The 21,815-nt window shown below is 38.2% G+C and overlaps 1 protein-coding gene across 2 annotated transcripts in view; it reads right to left on the reverse strand.

Moving 5' to 3' along the window:
- Positions 1 to 2,213: 2,213 nt before the first annotated feature.
- ccdc102a (coiled-coil domain containing 102A) overlaps positions 2,214 to 21,815 on the reverse strand; it is a 100,721-nt gene continuing 81,119 nt past the window's right edge. For both annotated transcript variants that reach the window (XM_079810824.1, XM_079810823.1), the window contains exons 7-9: positions 13,565 to 13,735; positions 12,818 to 12,921; positions 2,214 to 3,733 (exon numbers count right to left, since the gene is read on the reverse strand). In XM_079810824.1, coding sequence (XP_079666950.1) covers positions 3,592 to 3,733; positions 12,818 to 12,921; positions 13,565 to 13,735 — 417 coding nt within the window. In that variant the 3' untranslated portion in view covers positions 2,214 to 3,591. The remainder of the gene's footprint in view (positions 3,734 to 12,817; positions 12,922 to 13,564; positions 13,736 to 21,815) is intronic.

The raw sequence follows: 21,815 nt of genomic DNA on the forward strand, positions 1-21,815 counted from the left end.
TGGAGCAGTTCATAGAGTCTTATTTTGAACTTGGACTTAAGTATAAAGAAATATGGTCAGTGTTCAAGGAGTTCAGTAAAGTTGGCAATATATTCACAGATTTGAACTTTACGGATCAATAACTCATGAGCTAAACGTTGTTAATGAAACATCTTCAACGTGCTACAACCTAATTTTCCTCAAAATGAGCTTTATAATATGGTTATTATTAGATCTCTATGAGCAGGTGGCTGAGAGACAAGTCCAAAGGGACCGTCTGCAAAGTGCAAAACCCGAAAAGCTTTACTACAGAAATAGTATTCTTCAATATTACACACTTTGGTGTCACCCAATCCAGTTTACACATCAATAGTCTGTTACTGGTCATACTATAACACTTAGTTTGATAAAATGTGCTTTTGCATGATTTTTTATTATGAAAAATATTCAATAAATTCACTGTATTGCACTGGACTGTTACCAAATTTACATATCACTGCTCTGCTGCTGGTTATACTACAACACTACTATTGTGACGTACACTCACCTAAAGGATTATTAGGAACACCATACTAATACTGTGTTTGACCCCCTTTCGCCTTCAGAACTGCCTTAATTCTACGTGGCATTGATTCAACAAGGTGCTGAAAGCATTCTTTAGAAATGTTGGACCATCATTCAGTTGATGGAGATTTGTGGGATGCACATCCAGGGCACGAAGCTCCCGTTCCACCACATCCCAAAGATGCTCTATTGGGTTGAGATCTGGTGACTGTGGGGGCTATTTTAGTACAGTGAACTCATTGTCATGTTCAAGAAACCAATTTGAAATGATTCGAGCTTTGTGACATGGTGCATTATCCTGCTGGAAGTAGCCATCAGAGGATGGGTACATGGTGGTCATAAAGGGATGGACATGGTCAGAAACAATGCTCAGGTAGGCCGTGGCATTTAAACGATGCCCAATTGGCACTAAGGGGCCTAAAGTGTGCCAAGAAAACATCCCCCACACCATTACACCACCACCACCAGCCTGCACAGTGGTAACAAGGCATGATGTCAGCCTGAAACACTAGTGTCTTTCATGTTCTCATTCTGTTTACGCCAAATTCTGACTCTACCATCTGAATGTCTCAACAGAAATCGAGACTCATCAGACCAGTCTTCAACTGTCCAATTTTGGTGATCTCGTGCAAATTGTAGCCTCTTTTTCCTATTTGTAGTGGAGATGAGTGGTACCCGGTGGGGTTTTCTGCTGTTGTAGCCCATCCGCCTCAAGGTTGTGCGTGTTGTGGCTTCACAAATGCTTTGCTGCATACCTCGGTTGTAACGAGTGGTTATTTCAGTCAAAGTTGCTCTTCTATCAGCTTGAATCAGTCGGCCCATTCTCCTCTGACCTCTAGCATCAACAAGGCATTTTCGCCCACAGGACTGCCGCATACTGGATGTTTTTCCCTTTTCACACCATTCTTTGTAAACCCCAGAAATGGTTGTGCGTGAAAATCCCAGTAACTGAGCAGATTGTGAAATACTCAGACCGGCCCGTCTGGCACCAACAACCATGCCACGCTCAAAATTGCTTAAATCACCTTTCTTTTCCATTCTGACAGGATATTCAGGAGATTGTCTTGAACAGGACCACATCCCTGAATGCATTGAAGCAACTGCCATGTGATTGGTTGATTAGATAATTGCATTAATGAGAAATTGAACAGGTGTTCCTAATAATCCTTTAGGTGAGTGAGTGTATAACCAAGTGAAATGTGTTCCCAAATGAGAAGAAAACAAATTATAGGGCGGGAGTTGATTTTGTCCATTGGGATTTCAAATTGCTGCAATCTCATGGGAGTGTTTGTGATTAAAAATTACAAAGGTACATTTAAAAAGGATAAATAAAGTCAACACTGTAATATTCCATAAAATAATTAAATTTTGATTTCATGGTGTCTTGAAATGCTCTGAAGGGATAGTTCACTCAAAAATTAAAATGTTGTCATTTACTCACTCTGTACTTCAAAACATGTATGCATTTCTTTTGTCTGTGAAAAAAAAAAATATATATATATCTTGAAGAATATCTTGGTGTTGTTGTAATGGGTTCTAAATTTTGCTTTGGAGCCCAATGACTTTTATAATATGGACAAATACATTAATTAAACCATCTTTTGTGTTTTGCGGATTAAAGAAAGTGACATTTACACACAGACTCAATGAAGATTAAATCACACTCCTTTGACTCTAAATAACTGTCAGTCAATATTTACTGTATATACACTTAACATTTATAGAGGTAAAATACAAACACAAACAAATACAAAAAACTGTAATACAAGCCTCTTAGGTAAAAAAAAAACAGAACATCTGATAAATACTTTAATATGAACAGTACAAATGTCCCTGTTGAAGATGAGTTAGTATTGGTCCCCATTGCCGATATAGACAGTATCATATTGCTTAAAAGTCTATTTAAAATCAACAGAACATTTGTTCAAATGTTCCCTCATGCACTGGTCCCTTTCAGTGGTTTAATGCAAAAGGGGAAAGCAATTATGCTTTTATATATTTAATAAGACTCCAACCGACTTGTTCACAAACTACCCACTACCCCCCTCCCCCCTCCCCCACGTCCTGTATAAAACAAGACTACTCCTCCACTGCAAAGACAGAAACACATTTATATGGTCACCAAGAAGAACTTTGGGACAATTAAAGCAGGACTGCTGGCGAAAAACAAACCACTTGCCTGCCTCTTCAGTAACAACACAGCAGAAATGAAATGTTCCCCAGACACAGGGAACATAATCATCACGTTCTGAATGGGTTGTTTTGAATATTGATGCGAGAGTTGGTGTTTAGGGATGGGGGTGTGTGGGCGGGCTGACAAAAGATTAAATGGGAAATCAAAATGAACGGGAAGAGCAAAAGGGTACAGTGGAAATGAATGGGTGACAAGACAAAATTATAATGCAGGTGATGGAAAATAAATGAAGAGAGGAGGCAGGGAACACGCATGTGTATGAAGCAGAAACGCAGAGGTACTGTATGGGTGCTTTTAGAGGTCATCCCAGGTCAGACAAAAGAGGTCAATGTCAATTGCATTCCAGGGTTACTGTTTGAAAGTGTGAACAAGTTACAATGGGCTTTTTTTCAGGCTTGAACTGTGTGCCAGCGCATGTCTCCGCTTATTACTTTACCATGTGCATTCTTGGGGTCACTAGGTCAAATGGGCTCCATGACACCCTCAAAAGTCATATGGTTATAACAGTTTGGTCTATTAATGTTCTATGAACCTGTACAAAGTCATGTGTATCCTCATGTTGATCATCTATGTGCCATCTTGGACTGTAACCAGCAATATATCTGGCGGAGACACAGGCAGATTTTCTTTTAGATAAGACTTCATACACAGTTTAAAGCACTGCTTTGGCCCAGGCACACACTTTTTAAGCTGTCGAAAACAGACTACTGAAAAATCGCTGTTTATCTGTCTGCTGAGGATTGCGAAGTCTGTCTTCTTCTGGAATCAGCTTAGAGATGAAATGAAAGGGAAGGTGAAATGCTTGGGTGTGATCTAGGAGTCTTTCGTCCATTCCCGGGTGTGGAGTGAACAGTTTAGGGGATCTGAAGCTGCAGTTCTTCTTCCTCATCTTCATCAGGGTCACTAGGGGGCCCGTCTGCGTCTTCAGGCCCAAAACGTGTTGAAGCTGATGTCCTCATGTTGCCAAAGTGGCCAGGATTCTGCTGACGCCTTAGCCTTTCCCCCAAAAATAATAAAAATAAATAATATAAATTAAATAAAAGACAAAAGAGAGAAGGACATAATGAGAAATCATGTGTAGCATAACCACAGTGGAATCAGAGTATATTTGGCCATTTAAGCCACACTTAAAAATGTGAAATCACTGCATTAGATGGAAAAAAATTATCAAACGTCATTTAAAGAGATAAAGTACAAGCAAAACATTTCACTAAAAGTTAAATTTTTAAATTATTAACAATAAATGTACTCTTCAAAATGACAGTAGAAAGTCTAAGAAAAGGTCTAGCATCATTTGTCACCGTTGATTTGTTTAATATAAATACAGTTCATACACTTTTAAAATGCAATTTTAGCCGCAAGTCATGAGGATTCTTGGTACCTCCATTTCGTCAATTCAAATAAAAACAGGAAACCAGAAAAACACTATGGGAATCAAAATAACTGTATATCTCCATTAGTGCTGGCATGACAACCACTGGCAAACAATATTAATACATGCTAATAGATAAATAAAATGCACCAGTTCAGCAACAGCTGAGGCCAATACTGCATCAGAAAGTAAACACGGGCAAATGGAAATGAGCTCAGAATGAGTAACCAGTGGGCAAATTAATGGAATAAATCATAGTTTTTTATGATGATGATTTATATGATATCTGAATATTTGAGAGTATTATAAAAGCGAACACAAGCAGCTGGTCATTAGCACAGACAGTTCTTTCTGACAACTCTCTTTTTAATGCCCATCCCTTTTCTTTTCACTCGGTTTTGAGTCTCTATTCTTGTCAGGCACTGTCTTTGTAAGTTTGTGATGTAACTGTAAGGAAATAATGGCCCTGTGGCACGTTAGGAAACATTTCCTGGCCATTTAAGTGCTTGTGGGGTAAACAGGCGGGGTAAAACAATCACAACAACAAATAATACAAAAAAGAACAAGAGGTTGATGTTAAAAATGAAGGAAGAGAGAAAAACCCTCCTCTTGTCTTTGAACAGTTGATGACTCACTATATTGTTAGTGTTTGTATAACTGTACAGATGAAAAGCTTCTTGCCTCTCAGGGGCGTATAAGGGCCCAGGATCCTCCACAGAAGAGGGACCCTACTGTCAGGAAACACTAAACACTGCTAAATTACACATTACACTGTTTTGACCACAGCGGCTCACTCACAGAGGCTAAAAGCTTTTTGAGTCCAAAGCTTCACAGGGCTACCATTTACACTAGAGATCATAAATACAGAGACGCACACAAACAGTGAAACAAAAATGATTCTTGTTGAGCCCACACAGTGTCTTTCAGGCTTAATCTGAGAGACCATGAATATTTTAGCATTTTAACGTTTGGCTGGCAGATAAATAGACATCATTATTTAAAATTTAGATACATGTAAAAAGGATATTTTATTCTTCTTCTCGTTTTCTGTCAGTTCTGGATATTTCTTCAAGCCAATAACCAGAGACTAAAATACTGTGTGAATAATCACCCTGGGATTACATGAAGAAACTTTGTCAATGTCTGCAAGACGCTTGAAGAAACCTACCTGCAAAACAATGTGCAAGTGTACCTAGGACAAAAGCTGTTTTGTAAATGCAAAAGGTGGTCATATATTGATTTAATTTAGTTAAATAAAGTTAAGTAATAAAATCGATTTATGACAATTTTTTTAAAGCATCTTCACTCGCTTCTTTACAAAATTTTTTACAGAAGTGGCTAAAACTTTTCACAGTTCTGTAGATTTGCAGGTAGGTTTCTTCAAATGTTACCGCGGTTCTTCTGGATTTAGTCTATCTCTTCATGTAATCCCAGATTGACTCAATGATGGTGAGATCTGGGGCCATGAAGCCGGTTTAGCTGGCTAGCCAGATATGTTTAAGCTTAGTTTGTGCCAATCCTGGGTTTTAGGTACCATTAAAGTGGTTTGGCTTTTAGCAGTGTTCATCTCCATAGTAATTTACGCTCCACGGCTAACCAGCTCCAGGGCAGGTTATGTTCTGGATAAGAGATCTCAAACTGAAATTGGCTGTCAATCAGCTGTGAGCAAAGTGACACACCTCTGATGCAATAAAGTCACTCCTCCTGTTTCTACTCCAAATTAAAGGTCACTACATGGCTAATGGTTTTTTAAAGACTAAAGCGTCTGGCTTTTAACAATGCTTATTTATAATGATAATAATTTTGAATGATTTAGGTTTAATTTATGTAATTAATATACGCATAATCAATCATTTTAGTTAATAAATCATTAATAGGCACTTAGTTCAAATGAATATAAATAGCCTATATAAAGGTCATACAAATAAGCTTTAAAATCAATAAATAAAGCTATAAAAAATTACTACATGTGAGCTTAAATGTTCAATTCTCTCTCTCTGTATATCAACTAAACTAACTTCATAACTTTTACTTGCATTGACGTATAAGATTGTTCTTAAAGTTGTCCTCTTTTATAGACAGCTCTTTTCTTCTTGCTGCGTAAATTTGTTTAAATTCTTAATATTTTTCAAACATGTAATATTCTGCAGAAGAGAGAAGTGAATCTCAGTTTTACTGATCCACATCGTGTGATTGGCTGTTCACTACTGATATCACCGCTAAACTCCTAGTCTCAGGATCAAAGCCTGAGTTGACAGAGAAAGCTGATGATCAGCATCATGGGACCAACAAAGCCTGAATAGATTGGTTTGGTTTTGTCAACCCGAAACTAATCCTGTAACCCTGAGTTTGTTAAACTACCATCATGGTACAGGCCCCAGATCTCTTTGTGGATCATGCTGGCTGTTGTCAAACACCTTGTGCATACACAAATCTCACTGGATTATTACAATTAATATGGCATAAGGAATGTTTGGAAATGTACATTGATATTTCCTACTGACACACTACAGCAAAATATATAAATAACTGGCTTTTTGGGTGAAGATACTTAAGTAAGTGCCTAATACTTTTGCACAGTATTGTACATGACTGCTGTCACTGCTTGACATTTCACGCCAACTACCCATTTACAATCCTTGAGTTCTGATCAGCAACTCTGCTAGACTTTTATTCTTCAATTTTATCATGGAGGCAAAGAATAAACTCAGACCATATTATCTGTCCTGTTTTGATGTAAAGCAGTACACCTTTATTTAGGATATGGAATTGACTTCTGCACTACCAAACCAATGGAAAACCAATGTGACCAATGGGGAAGCAGCTATGTAATTGTTCTAACCCAGCGCTACTGGCACAGAGACATGTACAATAAAGAACATGTCAGTCAGACAAAGCAACCGTGAAATCACAACACCAATGTCACATGCATGATAATCCCATTCTACACCACAGACATTTTCATTATCCTTTGTTTGATATATTTATTAATATATCCCCCTCTTCTACTCCCCCATAGATAACTCAGAAATACACGCTCCCTCTCTCTAGTTCTCTCCGCCGCACAAAGCTGATGAGTTGCCTGTCACTCAGTGGAGGTGTGCTTTAAGTGCCTGCCTTTTAATGTCTGTAAACTCAGATAAGAATGCAACTGGCGAGCTACATTAAAGCTGCACAGATCCATACCATCAACTCTCTAGATCGGATCTCTCTCTCACAAAGCCCCATCACCATGTCTTCGTCTTTGTGTAGCTCATTCCTCCACGCAGAACCGTATCTGGCACATTCCTGTGAGCTTTCAAGCTATCAGGTCTACAAAGTATGTTACAGGAAATTAACACTATGCGCACACAAGCATACGACACACACTTTGTGTTGTGTATGTATATACTGTATATATATAGTGGTGCGCTGTCTGTGCGTCACAGGGGTCACACACACATATATATATATATATATATATATACAGCGCACCACAATCAAGTTCTTTTTCGCGCTTGAACAAACAATAACACACATAATTATGCCAAAGTACCTGTTTTGTCGACTATCCTTATAAGAGCAGTCTTAAATTAGTTAAATAACGTCTTAAATGAACTGAGAATGAGATGCGCGTGACAGTGTCAGTTCTGCGTCATGTTCGGCAGCGGCAGATCTTAAACCAGTTGCTGTGATGTCTGTGATTAATGTTAATCAAAGAACAAAGGTAACAGATACAATTTTAGCTTTATTAAGGATTAATCTATATTTAATTTATTATTTATGCGGTGCAGACTGTTGGATAACTTTATTAAATTTCTGTATATTCTGTAGGCCACAGGAAAATATGGCATTTATTATAATGGGTTTATGGGAGGATTGTTTTAAGTTTACTTAAATTAAAAGTTGTTTTTTAAGCCTAATAAATGTTGAAATTGATATAGCTTTCAATTATACTGTAATGTCGAATGTCTTATCATTAATGTTAAAAAAATAATAATAGAGACATCAGTAGCAGTATTAGTATCAGTGATACTGGCTTTCATTCATAGAAAAATGCCATTACAACAAATATTTAAAATTAACTGTCTTTAGGTTGTTTCTACATTCATTTGGAATTATTACAATATAAAAAAATATTAAAAACTCTGATGTTTTTAATCGCGATTAATTACAGAAACCATGTGCGATTTAATTAAATTTTTTTAATTGATTGACAGCACTTATATACTTAAACTTAACTTTAATTTAGTAGCCAATTTGGCCGCTTAACCCTCATGTTCTGTTGAGACTGACATTCATTTTTTTATTTTTAAAAAACATTCCCATATATTAGGTGTGGGTGATAATGGCAAAAATATCATATAATATTTTTTTCAAGAAAATCACGATTCTCACACTGTAAACGCTGTTTGACAGGCTTTTAGTGGGGAAAAGCGCATATTGCACACCCTTACTGTATATGCAATTTAGAAATTGACACAATTTTACTTTCTATTCTTATTAAGTCAATATAACATGAACTTTGTTTTTTGACATACGTTCTTGATTTGATTGTGAAATATAACTTTCTGTCTCTACTCTTCTTTTAGCTGATGCCACCAATCCCACTTGCTTCCCACGATTTCCATCTAACTACCTAATAGCGACCACTTTTCATAATACAATTAAGTCCCACTCTTTTTTCCTCATTGCATGTACTGAAAGTATTTCACATTATGAAAACCAAGTGGGCATATATTATTGACGTTTTTTTATGGCATCAAAGTGGACTAGCACATTGCAGACAGGTGACATTCTCCCTTTTATACACCAGAAAAAAAAAACGCTTTGTAGAAAAATTAAATAAAACAAATCCACATAGACTACTGGCAGGAGTATACTGCTGTACTGTTAATATATCCATGTCTTGACATATGACATTCATTGCATGCATGTTTTGTACATAAATGACCAGGTCTAATGTAACATTTTTATGGAGAATGTTTGAACCAAGATTAAAATGTACAATCAGTCATAAGATTAAGAAAAGCCATAAGAGAGCAACCTCTCACTTCAATGTTTGAGAGATAGTTGACCCAAAAACGAAAATTCTGTCATTATTTACTTACCCTTATGGCAATTCAAACCTTTATGATTGACTTTCTTCTGTGGAACATATTAGATATTTTTATAAATGTGTTTTTTTGTTCATACAACGGAAGTCAATGGTCACCAAAACTGTTTGACTACTTACATTCTTCCAAATATCTGCTTTTGTGATCCGCAGAAGAAAGAAGAAAGGTTTCTATCCCTTTAAGTAATTTAAAAGGCATTTTGATATTATAAACCACTAACAATCCATGAGGTTTACGGTCAACATAAATGAACAACAGAGTTCAATGCATGTGGCATATGTGACACGCCTGAGTGTACGTGCAGACCTGGTAGGCTTCCCTACTTCCTGAAGGGATTAGGAGCATTGTCTGCCCTCATATATCGATTTACGCACAAAGTTTATGATTATAGACTGAAGCACATACAGTCAATTACCATCTACTCTCTGTAGAGGCCGAGGTAGAGAGAAAGAGAGTGGAAGAGACAGAGAGACATGAATAAAAAGAGAGAATCAGAACAGGGACCTTAGCAGAGAGGACAACAACGAGTAGAGATAAAAAAAACAACAAGCCACTAAGGGTGAAGCAGAGATGAGAGACAGCGAGTTCACAGCTTTCCAATGAAGAAAGAAGCAAATAGGCACGGTGGGGGTGCCAAATTGTGCTGCCGGTGGGCTGAGCAGAGCTGCCGTCTCATGCTGCGAGACTAACAGACAGACACAGCCGCTGCGAGCAGGACAGCGGGCGAGTTCTCCCTGCAAGAGGAGCCAACCTCAATCATGAGATCTGATCCTTTTCTGGGTGTTCACTGTGTCCACAGCAGATATTATAGTTTATGGTATTATTATGGTATGCTGCATGGCATAAAGTGGGCGGAGTCACAGACAGCTGGGAAAAGACATGACTCTGAACTTCCTGTGGCATCAGATATGGGTATGAACTCTAAGTCAACTCAACGACTGAAGCACTATCAGTTCCTTAATACCGTCATTTCCAGCCTTCTTCTGTCACCTTGACAACGCTTACTCCAAATCAACCTCTAGACCATCCTCGGTCTCCATGACAACTTGGACAAGCGCTCAACTCCATCTGTCACCCCATCCACCCATGGCCTGCTCCTCTCTTCCTCAATCGCTGCACTATGCTGAACCCTGGCCCACCTCTCAGAGGGACGGTCTGAAGATTGTTCTCACATCCTATCTTGAACTCCTTCTCTTTCATAGTGATGTATGGCACTCGCTGACAGCCTAGTGAGCAAACTTTTCTCCCAATAGAGCACTTTTTTGAGTGTACACTGCCCGGTCAAAAAAAGATGCAGTTTGGATTTAAATAGGCAAATGAGTCAATAATTGGATCATTATTGCAGTGATTATGATGTTTCTAGCATGTAATATATTTGGCAAAAGTTATTTTAACCCTATTTGATGGAGTGAGTAGCTTCTCATTTCTTAGACCATGTAGGAAGACACATCATGGCCATATTCCAGGATGACGATGTCAAGATTCATCAGGCTCAGATGTTGAAAGAATGTTTGGGAGGGAGCATGAAGAATCATTTTCACACATGAATTGATACCTCTGAGTCCAGACCTCAAATTCATTGAAAGTCTTGGGGATGTGCTGGAGTAGACTTTACAGAGTGCTTGACTCTTGCATTGTGAATTCAAGAACTTGCCATCAGTGGCGGTACTAACCAAAAGCGACACCGTATGCAAGTATGCATATTTTTTGTAGCTTACTAACCAGCTGCAACGACGATTCGTGATTCAATTTTACAAACCGTTTCTATTCATGTGGCTGAAACAACAAAGTATGACAATGATAATCTCAGGTGCTGATTATGTGCTATATTTAATGTGAGTTTGAATATCATTTTCTCATGACCTTTATAAACACAGCCTACTTGCAACAATGTTCAAACTCTCAATTTAAGATGAACTAAATAAGTGCATTCTATGATTTAAAATATATTGTTTCAGTCACTCAGTATGTATTTTTAATTATGGTAAAATGGTGTAAGATTAAGGAATTTGATAATGTACTTATCCATTTTGTTGCGAATGCAAGCATGCCGAGAGAGTCCGCCCACAAGCTCTTCTGATTGGCTGTGATTTTTGATTGTTTTTGTCACGTGTCGGGTCGATTCTGGTTTGGACAGACAAATTGCTTGCCGCTGGAAATCGCATCACGTCTGGTTAGGACACGTCGTTAGGCTGTTTAAATTTGCTTTTCAAAGCTGAAACTTCAGCCAAAGGCCAACTCAAGCAACATAAATAACGAGCAGCATCATGAGCTGTTGATTTCCTCCGTTTGGTCTGAATGCCAGGGTAAGGCAACTGCCATATGTAAACAATCTTGACCAAAAATTGACCTCTTCATAGAAATATCACCACAACATGTATTTACATCAAGAGGTGCACAATCCTTCACAATTTGAGCCTGTTGCCAAACATATAACATGCTAGAAATATAATAATCACGGAAAATTATCCAATTATTGACTCTTAAGCATTTGCCTATTTAAATCCAAACAGTGGCATTTTTGGCTGGGCAGTGTTTTAAAAATTTTTTTTTTTTTTATCATTGATCATTAAATCAAGTTGTAAATGAAACCATTAAGGAACAGGATTAGTTGAATAATTTATTATTATTCCAAAGTGTAGACATGCATGATACCTCAAATTGTGTAACTAGTTGAGAAGTGTGCTATGTCAGGCTAATGATTTTGCCTGGCAAACAATACAAAAAACATGACAAAAGGAGTTAAGAATGTCACTGAGACATGGGGATGAGCTCTTTTGAAATGTATCAGAATGCAACGAGCCAACGACACAAATCAGTCACCACATAGCAATGCTCTAACCACTCCACGGACCATTTATTTTAGAAAATGTACAAATCGCCTTTATATTACAATGCCAGTTGACCTCACATGAGAGTCAGCTATTTTTTATCAACAGTCTGGACTGAATCCAAATGGCATCTCTTACTATACCCATAAAAGGAAAGATAACCGACGCCATGCACAAATCCAATGTGAAGAACCCAATTTACAAGGCTGCATTTTTAGATAAATGACTTACGTCTCATAATTTAATCATATGTATCTGCACAGGTGTAAAGTGGAGGAATTATGCTGTGTGAATGTCTTAATAATGAGAAGCTTTTCATCAAAGTCTCTACAAACACCACCATGCCGACATGCCTGTCACTGTTCTCTCCAGCTGCGGGGGGCCCGAGCCCACAACACTGCTTCAAGTCTCCCTGTTACTACGGTAACCCACAACCAGGCAGCCTGGGATTGGCTGCGGGTAGGTGCAAGCCTGAATGCAGGCAGAATAATGAGAGAGAGAGAGAGAGAGAGAGAGAGAGAGAGAGAGAGAGAGAGAGAGAGAGAGAGAGAGAGAGAGAGAGAGAGAGAGAGAGAGAGAGAGAGAGAGAGAGAGAGACTGAAAGAGAGAATAAGCTGAGGGAATCGTTGACAGTTTACACTATAAACCTGCCATTTTATTCATGATGTTGTGTAACAGAGAAGCTTATCCTGTATTCATTACTGATCAAAAGAGATGTGAACTGAACACAATATTCTCAAACGTTCTCAGTCAGTGCGTGTGCATATATTTATTTGGTTACCTGGATTGTAGGTGCTCCAGCTGAACTTGTAGGTTCTCTGACTGCTCCACCTGCTCATCCAGGGATCTCTGTAGCTTTCTGGTCTGATTATGAGCCTCATCCAACTAAAAACAAATACATAGTTTAGGGATCATGTATGTATACAGTGTGTGTATATATAAAATTTATTTCTGTGATGAAAAACTGAATTTTCATCAGCCATTACTCCAGTCTTCAGTGTCACATGATCCTTCAGAAATCTGTCATTGTCATTTTGGTGATCAAAGAGGAGTTTTAAGGGATAAAATTACTGACTACAGGAGGACAAAACTTGGTTTTCTGTGATTTATTAAAATTGTTGCTGAGAATTCTAATGATTTAAATATGTCACTAAAGCAATGTTATATAGCTGGTGATCAAAATTGTAAAAATGACTTGTGACAGTCAGAAGAGACAGGAAAAATGGGGTTGAATGGGTTGAAAATTAAAAATCTAATAATTTCTGTGTTATAATTGTATGTTATCCTAGCAAAGATTGATGGATCTCTATATAATTTTGTAAAGTAAAAACCTCAATTTGTTGTAAACTTTTAACACACTATTGATAGAGCCCATGGAAATGTTGCTAAAGAGAGTAAAATTCTAAAAAAAAAAAAAAACCCTATTGTTGAGCCCTGTATTAGATTTAAATAAAAGAACAACAAAGAAAACCACAGAATACACCCCAAGCAATAATGAATTTAATTTTGAGCGAGTGCTTTGGTTCACCTCATCTTCAGCCTGGCCCAGCTCTTTCTTCAGTTCCTCCACCCTCAGTCTGAGCTTCTTAACTTCTGTCTCATGCTGCTCCACACGCCGGTTAGCATGTGCTAGCTCAGCCATCTTCTCCTGGTACTGTTTTTTAACCTTGGAGTGGACGTGCCGCAAATCTGCCAGCTCCTGCAAGAGAGCAGATGTATTGACACCATGTTCCAGATACAAGACAGTGAGAACTCAATCATCATCACCAACCTGTATACTGCTAAGTGTCAGAAACTTTTTCACATACTTTGACACAGAATCGATATAAGATGTGAGTTTGTGTGTGTTTTGGGGGGTTATCATTCTGGCTCATGGATATCAATTAGGGCTCTAGCTATATTGGGATTATACTCTACTGATGGTAGATTCACTGGTTTGCAAAAGCTGTTGGCCTGAAAGAGTTTTTTTCTTTGCACTGCAGCCAAGCAAAACAAAGCTCATAAATATAATGATGATACCCTGAGTGTGAGGTATGATCTGTAAAAATTTCAAAAGTTCTATAATGGTTACTACACCCCTGCTAAAGACAAAAAGTGCTGTTATCATTATGGAGTGAAATGAGAAAAACACATTATATGCTCATTTTCAATATGCCATCACATGCTATCCAGTGGATATCTTTTTTTGAATCGTTTTGGAGAGAACACAGGTCACAGAGTTATTAAATTCTTAGTAATGAAAATAAAACGGAGTTCCTTCCTAGACATTAATAAAAGGGGACACTGTGCTTCAGTTCTCACCACAACACGAGGGACTGTGATGGGGAGCCCAAGTCATATCTAATCACAAAATACAACTCCCCACGACCAACAAAGAACATTATGTTGCCAACAGAAGGTGCATTGCCCCCCTATAGTGTTTGTTTTCTCCTATTATTATTATTCTGCTGCCATGGGAGTCTGTTTCAGACTATAGAGCAGTAGAGTAAAAAGTTTAACACAGTGATTGTCATGTTTGTATACAAAGTTGTAAAATGTGGCCCACCGTGGCTCAAAAGAACAGCGTGTTACATCTATTTCCCATTTCAATTGAATACTTTTGCTCTGCCTCACTTTTTGTACAGTTTTTGGGAACAGTGTAAATAAAACAGCAATACAGAAATGTTCAATTATCATTTTTATATTTTCAAAGCCTTGGAAGAATCTCTTCACATCTACCATCTTGAAAACCGCTCAAACCAGCCACTAGAAGCTGTGCCCTGATTAGGATCTGGAAACCACAGCCTCAAGTATTTAAATCAGACAAGAAAACTAACACTGACAATGTATTCTGTATCCAGGTATTTGTCCAAGTTGATCTTGCGGTTAGACAAGGCTTCTGAAGACAGACAATTCCTGGTATGCGCTATCCCACATCCTTTATATTAAACGACAGTGGAAAATAAAGACAAAAAAAACTAAAGCGTATAAAGGGTGCCTGTGGAAAAGTAAAAACAAAAAACAAAAAAAAAACTAACACTCAAAATGTTATAAACTCCTACTAATCTATGGATTTTTTTAAAAATATGATCTGATTTAAAACACACAACCAAACAATCTCTTTACATTTGAACTTTAACACTGAAGGCCAATTCACCATTCAGGCATTTTCCCTACGATTGTGCAGAATGTCTCATTCTGAGAGCATCAATACAATGATCTTTAACACATTTCTTTTTTTTATTCAGCAAGGATGCATTACATTGACAGTAAATATATTTATAATTTTACAACAGTTTACACAAAAATATATTAAGCAGAACTGTTTTCAAGTTCAATATTTATATACAGTGCATCTGGAAAGTATTCACAGCGCTTCACTTTTTCCACGTTTTGTTATGTTACAGCCTTATTCCAAAACGGATAAAATTCATAATTTTTTTCCTCAATTCTACAAACAATACCCCATAATGACAACGTGAAAGAAGTTTGTTTGAAAACTTAGCAAATTTATAAAAAATAATCACATGTACATAAGTATTCAAAGCCTTTGCTCAATACTTTGTTGAAGCACCTTTGGCAACAATTGCAGCCTCAAGTCTTTTTGAGTATGATGCTACAAGTTTGGTACACCTATTTTTGGGCAGTTTCTCCCATTCTTCTTTGCAGGATCTCTCAAGCTCCATCAGGTTGGATGGGGAGTGTCGGTGCACAGCCATTTTCAGATCTCTCCAGAGATGTTCAATCGAGTTCAAGTCTGGGCTCTGGCTGGGCCACTCATACCCCTTTTCCACCAAGGCAGAGCTAGAGCTAGATCGGAGCCAGAGCCTAGTTTCAAATCGGTTCTTTGTGTTTCCACACCTAAAGCCCCAGCTCCGAGCCAGGAAAAGTGGTTCTTAAGTAGCACCAAAACATTGCTGGGCTAGAACAGGGCTAGAAGTAAGAACCGATTACGTCAGGCGTTGGGGGCGGGGTCAACAAGACGAACACAAACTTGAGATCCGCCATTGTGAAATAGCAGCTAATGGAGCTAACAGCTGCTGCTCGTTTGTAATCTCCGTCTATACAAATTACGGCGAACTGCATGAATGCGTTGGATTCGCTGTGTTTTCGTTGTGTTTTGATGCCGATGTAGGATCGTAAAGCCATGTGAATCAATAGTAACGCAACGTTTGCATTGTTGATGGAAGGCTTGTTCGCAGTGGTGCTGTTCAGACCGATCGCCGTATGACAACGAGTCGAGCGAGAGCATATGACTCCTTATGCTTTTGATTCACTGATGCGTTTTTTTATATCATACGTGGATCGGTCTGCGCAGCGCCGATGCATCTCGAACAAGCCTGCGGTGTTTGTGTTTCCCGCTGCCTCGCTATAGCGTTGCTGAGAAAGATGAGACGTATACAGTGACGTAAGACATGGCTCTGTTGTGGCTCTCAGCATGTGGAAAAGAAAACGGTTCTTAGAAGGCTCCTCAGTCGAACCAACTATGAACTGGGACTAGCTCTGGCTCTGAACTAGCTCTAGCACTGCCTTGGTGGAAAAGGGGTATCAGGGACATTCACAGAGTTGTCCCGTAGCCACTCATTTGTTATCTTGGCTCTGTGCTTAGGGTCGTTGTCCTGTTGGGAAATGAACCTTCGCCCCAGTCTGAGGTCCAGAGCGCTCTGGAGCAGGTTTTCATCAAAGATGTGTCTGTACATTGCTGCATTCATCTTTTCTTCGATCCTGACTAGTCCCCCCAGATCCTGCTGCTGAAAAACATCCCCACAGCATGATGCTGCCACCACCATGCTTCATTGTAGGGATGGTATTGGCCAGGTGATAAGCGGTGCCTGGTTTCCTCCAGACATGACGCTTGCCATTCAGGCCAAAGAGTTCAATCTTTGTTTCATCAGACCAGATAACTTGTTTCTCATGGTCTGAGAGTCCTTCAGGTGCATTTTGCAAACTCTAGGCGGGTTGTCATGTGCCGTCTGGCCACTCTACCATACAGGCCTGATTGGTGGAGTGCTGCAGAGATGGTTGTTCTTCTGGTTGTTCTCCTCTCTCCACAGAAAACCAATGGAGCTCTGTCAGAGTGACCATCGGGTTCTTGGTCACTCCCTGACTAAGGCCCATCTCCCCTGATCGCTCAGTTTGGAGGGGGGGCCAACTCTAGGAAGAGTCCTGGTGGTTCCAAACTTCTTTCATTTATGAATGATGGAGGCCACTGTGCTCATCGGGACCTTCAATGCTGCAGAAATATTTTTGTACCCTTCCCCAGATCTGTGCCTCGATACAATCCTGTCTCGGAGGTCTACAGACAATTCCTTGGACTTCATGGCTTTGTTTGTGCTCTGACATGCACTGTTAACTGTGAGACCTTATATAGACAGGTGTGTGCCTTTCCAAATCATGTCTAATCAACTGAATGTACCACAGGTGGACTCCAATCAAGTTGTTGAAACATCTCAAGGATGATCAGTGGAAACAGGAGCTCCTGAGCTCAATTTTGAGTGTCATGACAAAGGCTGTGAATACTTATGTACATGTGATTTTTTTGGTTTTTATTTTTAATAGATTTGCAAAGATTTCAAACAAACTTCTTTCACATTGTTATTATGGGTTATTGTTTGTCAAAGTGAGGAAACAAATTATGAATTTAATCCATTTTGGAATAAGGCTGTAACATAACAAAATGAAGCACTGTGAATACTTTCCAGATCCAGATCATGTGACACTGAAGACTGCCGTAATGATGCCGATCATTTAGCTTTGCCATCACAGGAAAAAATAAAATGTTCAATTCAAACAGATAATGGTTATTATCAAATTGTAATAACATTTCAAAATATCACAGCTTTTTCTGCATTTTAATCAAATAAAGGCAGCAGTGGTAAGCATAAGAGACTTAAAATCTTACCAACTCTAAACCTTTGAACGATAGTGCACATATTACCTGATACATAGGTAATACAATAAATATTGCTATTTTTAAATGTATTAGTGGAGAATATTTGAAATTAAATCAGTGCTGGAAATCAAACATTTATACCCAGAAGTTTGAAGTGTTTCTAAATACATGTTTGGAGAAAACAAAACAATTACAGTAAAATATAGTAAAATAAAAAACTAATATAATCAATAATTCATTAAAATCTACAAATTTACAATGCTGAAGTCCATGTATTAATGCAAGGGTTTGTCCATAACATTGGCAACATATGGTCTGACACACAATCACTTCAAATCAACAGTTAAGTCAAATACTTATGCGTATCTCTAAGTGAGAAATGACCCAGTATGATCTACTTAGTGTTCAGACCTTCTTTCATTTCTGTACACATACACGGAGAGCTCAAACAAACCTCTGTGGGGCCATAACAGTGAAGAACAAAGGGAGGGAAAGTCTAGGGAGATCGAGGGGGGTGGAAGCCAAAGGGAAGCACCAGAATCCATTAATAATTTAAGAGGATAATCAAGTAGCTAGACAAATCTCATTCATAATGTACCCTCCTATCACATGATCAGCCAAACTGTCTATTTGTTTTAGAGCGGGAGCATGTATGCACACATGGGAATTCATACTTGTTTAGTATCAGTGGTTCACCCTTTTCTCACTGGTATGAAAGAGTAAATCTAAAAGAAAAGACCTTAAAGGATAGTAACAGCATAAAAAAGGACAGAAGAATGAAAAGTGCACACACACACACACACACACACACACACACACACACACACACACACACACACACACACACACACACACACACACACACACACACACACACACACACACACACACACACACACACACACACACACACACACACACACACACACACACACACACACACACACACACACACACACACACACACACACACACACACACACACACACACACACACACACACCAAGCCACCTGGCAGAATGAGAATCCCATGCTGCTGTGTTCTATTGATTTCTGGGTCACTGGAAAGGAGGACAAGATCTACTTGTGTTTTTACCGAGAGAGCCACAGCATAGTTAACCCCAGAGCAAATCACACTGCTCTGTATGTGGAGCACATCGCTCAATATGGGCTGCCGAGGTGCTTTGCGTGTGTGTGGGGTGATCAAAACTATACAAGTGGTGGTTTTGCAAAATCAAATGTATTTAAAAACAGTCAATGGGATTATATCATGTGGAAAATATACAGTGCACAGCATAATTGAGTACACCCCCTCTGAAACTTAACAAAAAAAGCAATTACTCTTTATTTAGAAGACATGTTGGGGTTCTTTAGAGATGTAATGTTCCAGGAAGTCTGTTTGATCAATTACCAAAGAAGCATTTGAAAATTATTCAGGAAAATAATATTTTATTATCAAAGTGATAAAATGTGTTGCAAAAATGAGTACACCCTCCTGAAAGTTACTAAATAAGACGCAAGAATTGTTTTCTAGTGTAAGTTTAAGGTCCTTTTTGATCAACAGGTAAGTATGTTGAACCAAAACATTAAAGAGAAGTAATTTCCTGACAGTTAAAATTGTTATATAGCTCACTGAATCACTTGGGAGAGAACTATCAAGAGGACAGTGGTACAAGAGGATTACTAAATCATTGTTGTAAGTGTGAAAATATAGCAGAAGTAACACAGAAATTCAAAAACAATGGACTTGTGACAAGGACCCTGAATTAATCAGGCCTTCATTTTAAGCTTTCATTTAGTAATGAATATTTTTTTTTGCTAGACAAAGAGCAGGAGAAATAACAAGTGAGTGTCTCAGAGCCAGCAAAAGCTATGAAAAGAGTGACATTGCATGGCTGTTGTCCACACTGGAACTACCTACTGTAGCCAAAGTACAATGAAGACAATTAGCCTTTTCCAAGGACCATATTTACAAAATACAGACTTCTGGGAATCCATACTCTGGTCTCATGAGACCAAGTAAATAATTTTGAATCTAACGTCATCCAAAATGTTCTGGTGTTGCTAGAGGAGGAGTGAGAAGTTCCTGGTTCCGTCAGTGGTAGTAAAGCTCTTATATAGGAATGTATGAGTGCTGAAGGTGTGAGGGAGTTGTGCTTTATCAATGCGGTCATGAATTCACACACCACTGTGTGATGTAATACAAAAACTTGAAACAGAAGATGTTACCCTCTACTCTTTCCCTGCATTGTTGGGCATTTTTTTCAACATGAAAATGACGATATGCATTCTTCCAAGGTGAAAACCTTTCTGTGGACATGTATTTAACCTAATCTAAACACTTAGCACCTGAGGGGGATTCTGTAGAGATGAGTTGAGCAACACTGCCCATTAAAGATCAGAGCATTTAAGGAAGTCATCATCCAGGAGTTAAACAGGACAGATCTGACAATTTGTCATGAACTTGTATACTCCATGCCAAGAAGGGTCAGAGCAGTACACTTAAAATTATGGAGGACATACTAAGTACAAGAATATTGTAGGCTACATTTGTTGAATTAAATGTAGGGTGTACTCATTTCTGCAATCCTTCAGATAAACAAAACTGGCTAATTTACTTATTTATTTCTCTGTTTTTATTAAGTATATGTTTAATACATTTAAATTTTGCCGTTTTTCCATGAATTGTATTAGTGATCATTTAGAAAATGCATCTTATGTATTTGTTCAGAGGAGGTGTACTCATTTATGCTATGTACTGTATATATAAGGTTGTCACCACTGCGTGACGAAGGCTGTCCCAATTCGAAGGCTCTTTCAAATGCGGCCTCCAAATGCGTCCTTCATTTCCCGTGCAATGAAGGATACAACAGATGGATTCATCACAGCCTTGCCAACCCCAGAATTCATTGTGCACCGGTGATAACCGGATTTTTTGGAGAGAAATTGCCAAATTACCAATAAGTATTGGGTTTCAACTTCCTCAAATATCAAATGATACAAATTTGATTCCTGTTTAACACTGTAAAGCTGCTTTGAAACAATCTACATTGTTAAAAGCGCTATATAAATAAAGTTGACTTGACTTGACAAATGTAAAAATATTATATATATAGGTAAAACAGACCGACAGACTCGTGTATGTGTATGTCGAGCATGGACAAAACAGTGACTCTTTTTAAACTTTGTTCAATGTGAGTGCCGTATGCTTGAACATGACCATTTACGGCGTCATCACTCGGTAGTTGATAGCGCGCAAGCACTGGTGAGACCTGAACAGCTCACGTTGCTATCTGTGTTTAAATAAACTCCTTTAACCCTTGCCAATTTAAACATTCGTGAGCCAGGAGACACGGATGAGAAATCGAGTTCTCTTTCAAGTCAACAGAAAAATTCACACAAAAATTATGTCAACACGCCTGTCTTGGTGAGTATCCTAACAGGCATAAATTGTTACAGCTTAAGTTAACGTAAACAGTCGAGAAAGACAAGGCATGAGTACAGTATAAGTAGCCTATATTAGAGCCAGGGATTATGTCTTAAAGTGACAGCCACCTAATATTCCTGCTGTCAAGTAAATGAAAAGAAAGGAAATCACTCACTGCTCTTGACTGAATAGCTTTTGTAACTTTAATAAGGATTTAAATTTAATTTATTTGAGCTGTTGCATGTAGTTAGATTATTTGTTCTTATTTCTTTAGTTTTACTTGACAGTAGTCCTTTTTTCACTGAACATAGCACATACCAAACTGTACTGAGACCATGACCCTAAAACCTTTATACAAACCGAATGGTAAGTAATTTAAACCACTACACCCCAAATATATATATATATATATATATATATATATATATATATATATATATATATATATATATATATATATATATATATATATATATATAT

Source organism: Gobio gobio, assembly GCF_949357685.1.
Source record: "Gobio gobio genome assembly, chromosome: 2".
In the NCBI taxonomy this organism is placed as follows: domain Eukaryota; kingdom Metazoa; phylum Chordata; class Actinopteri; order Cypriniformes; family Gobionidae; genus Gobio; species Gobio gobio.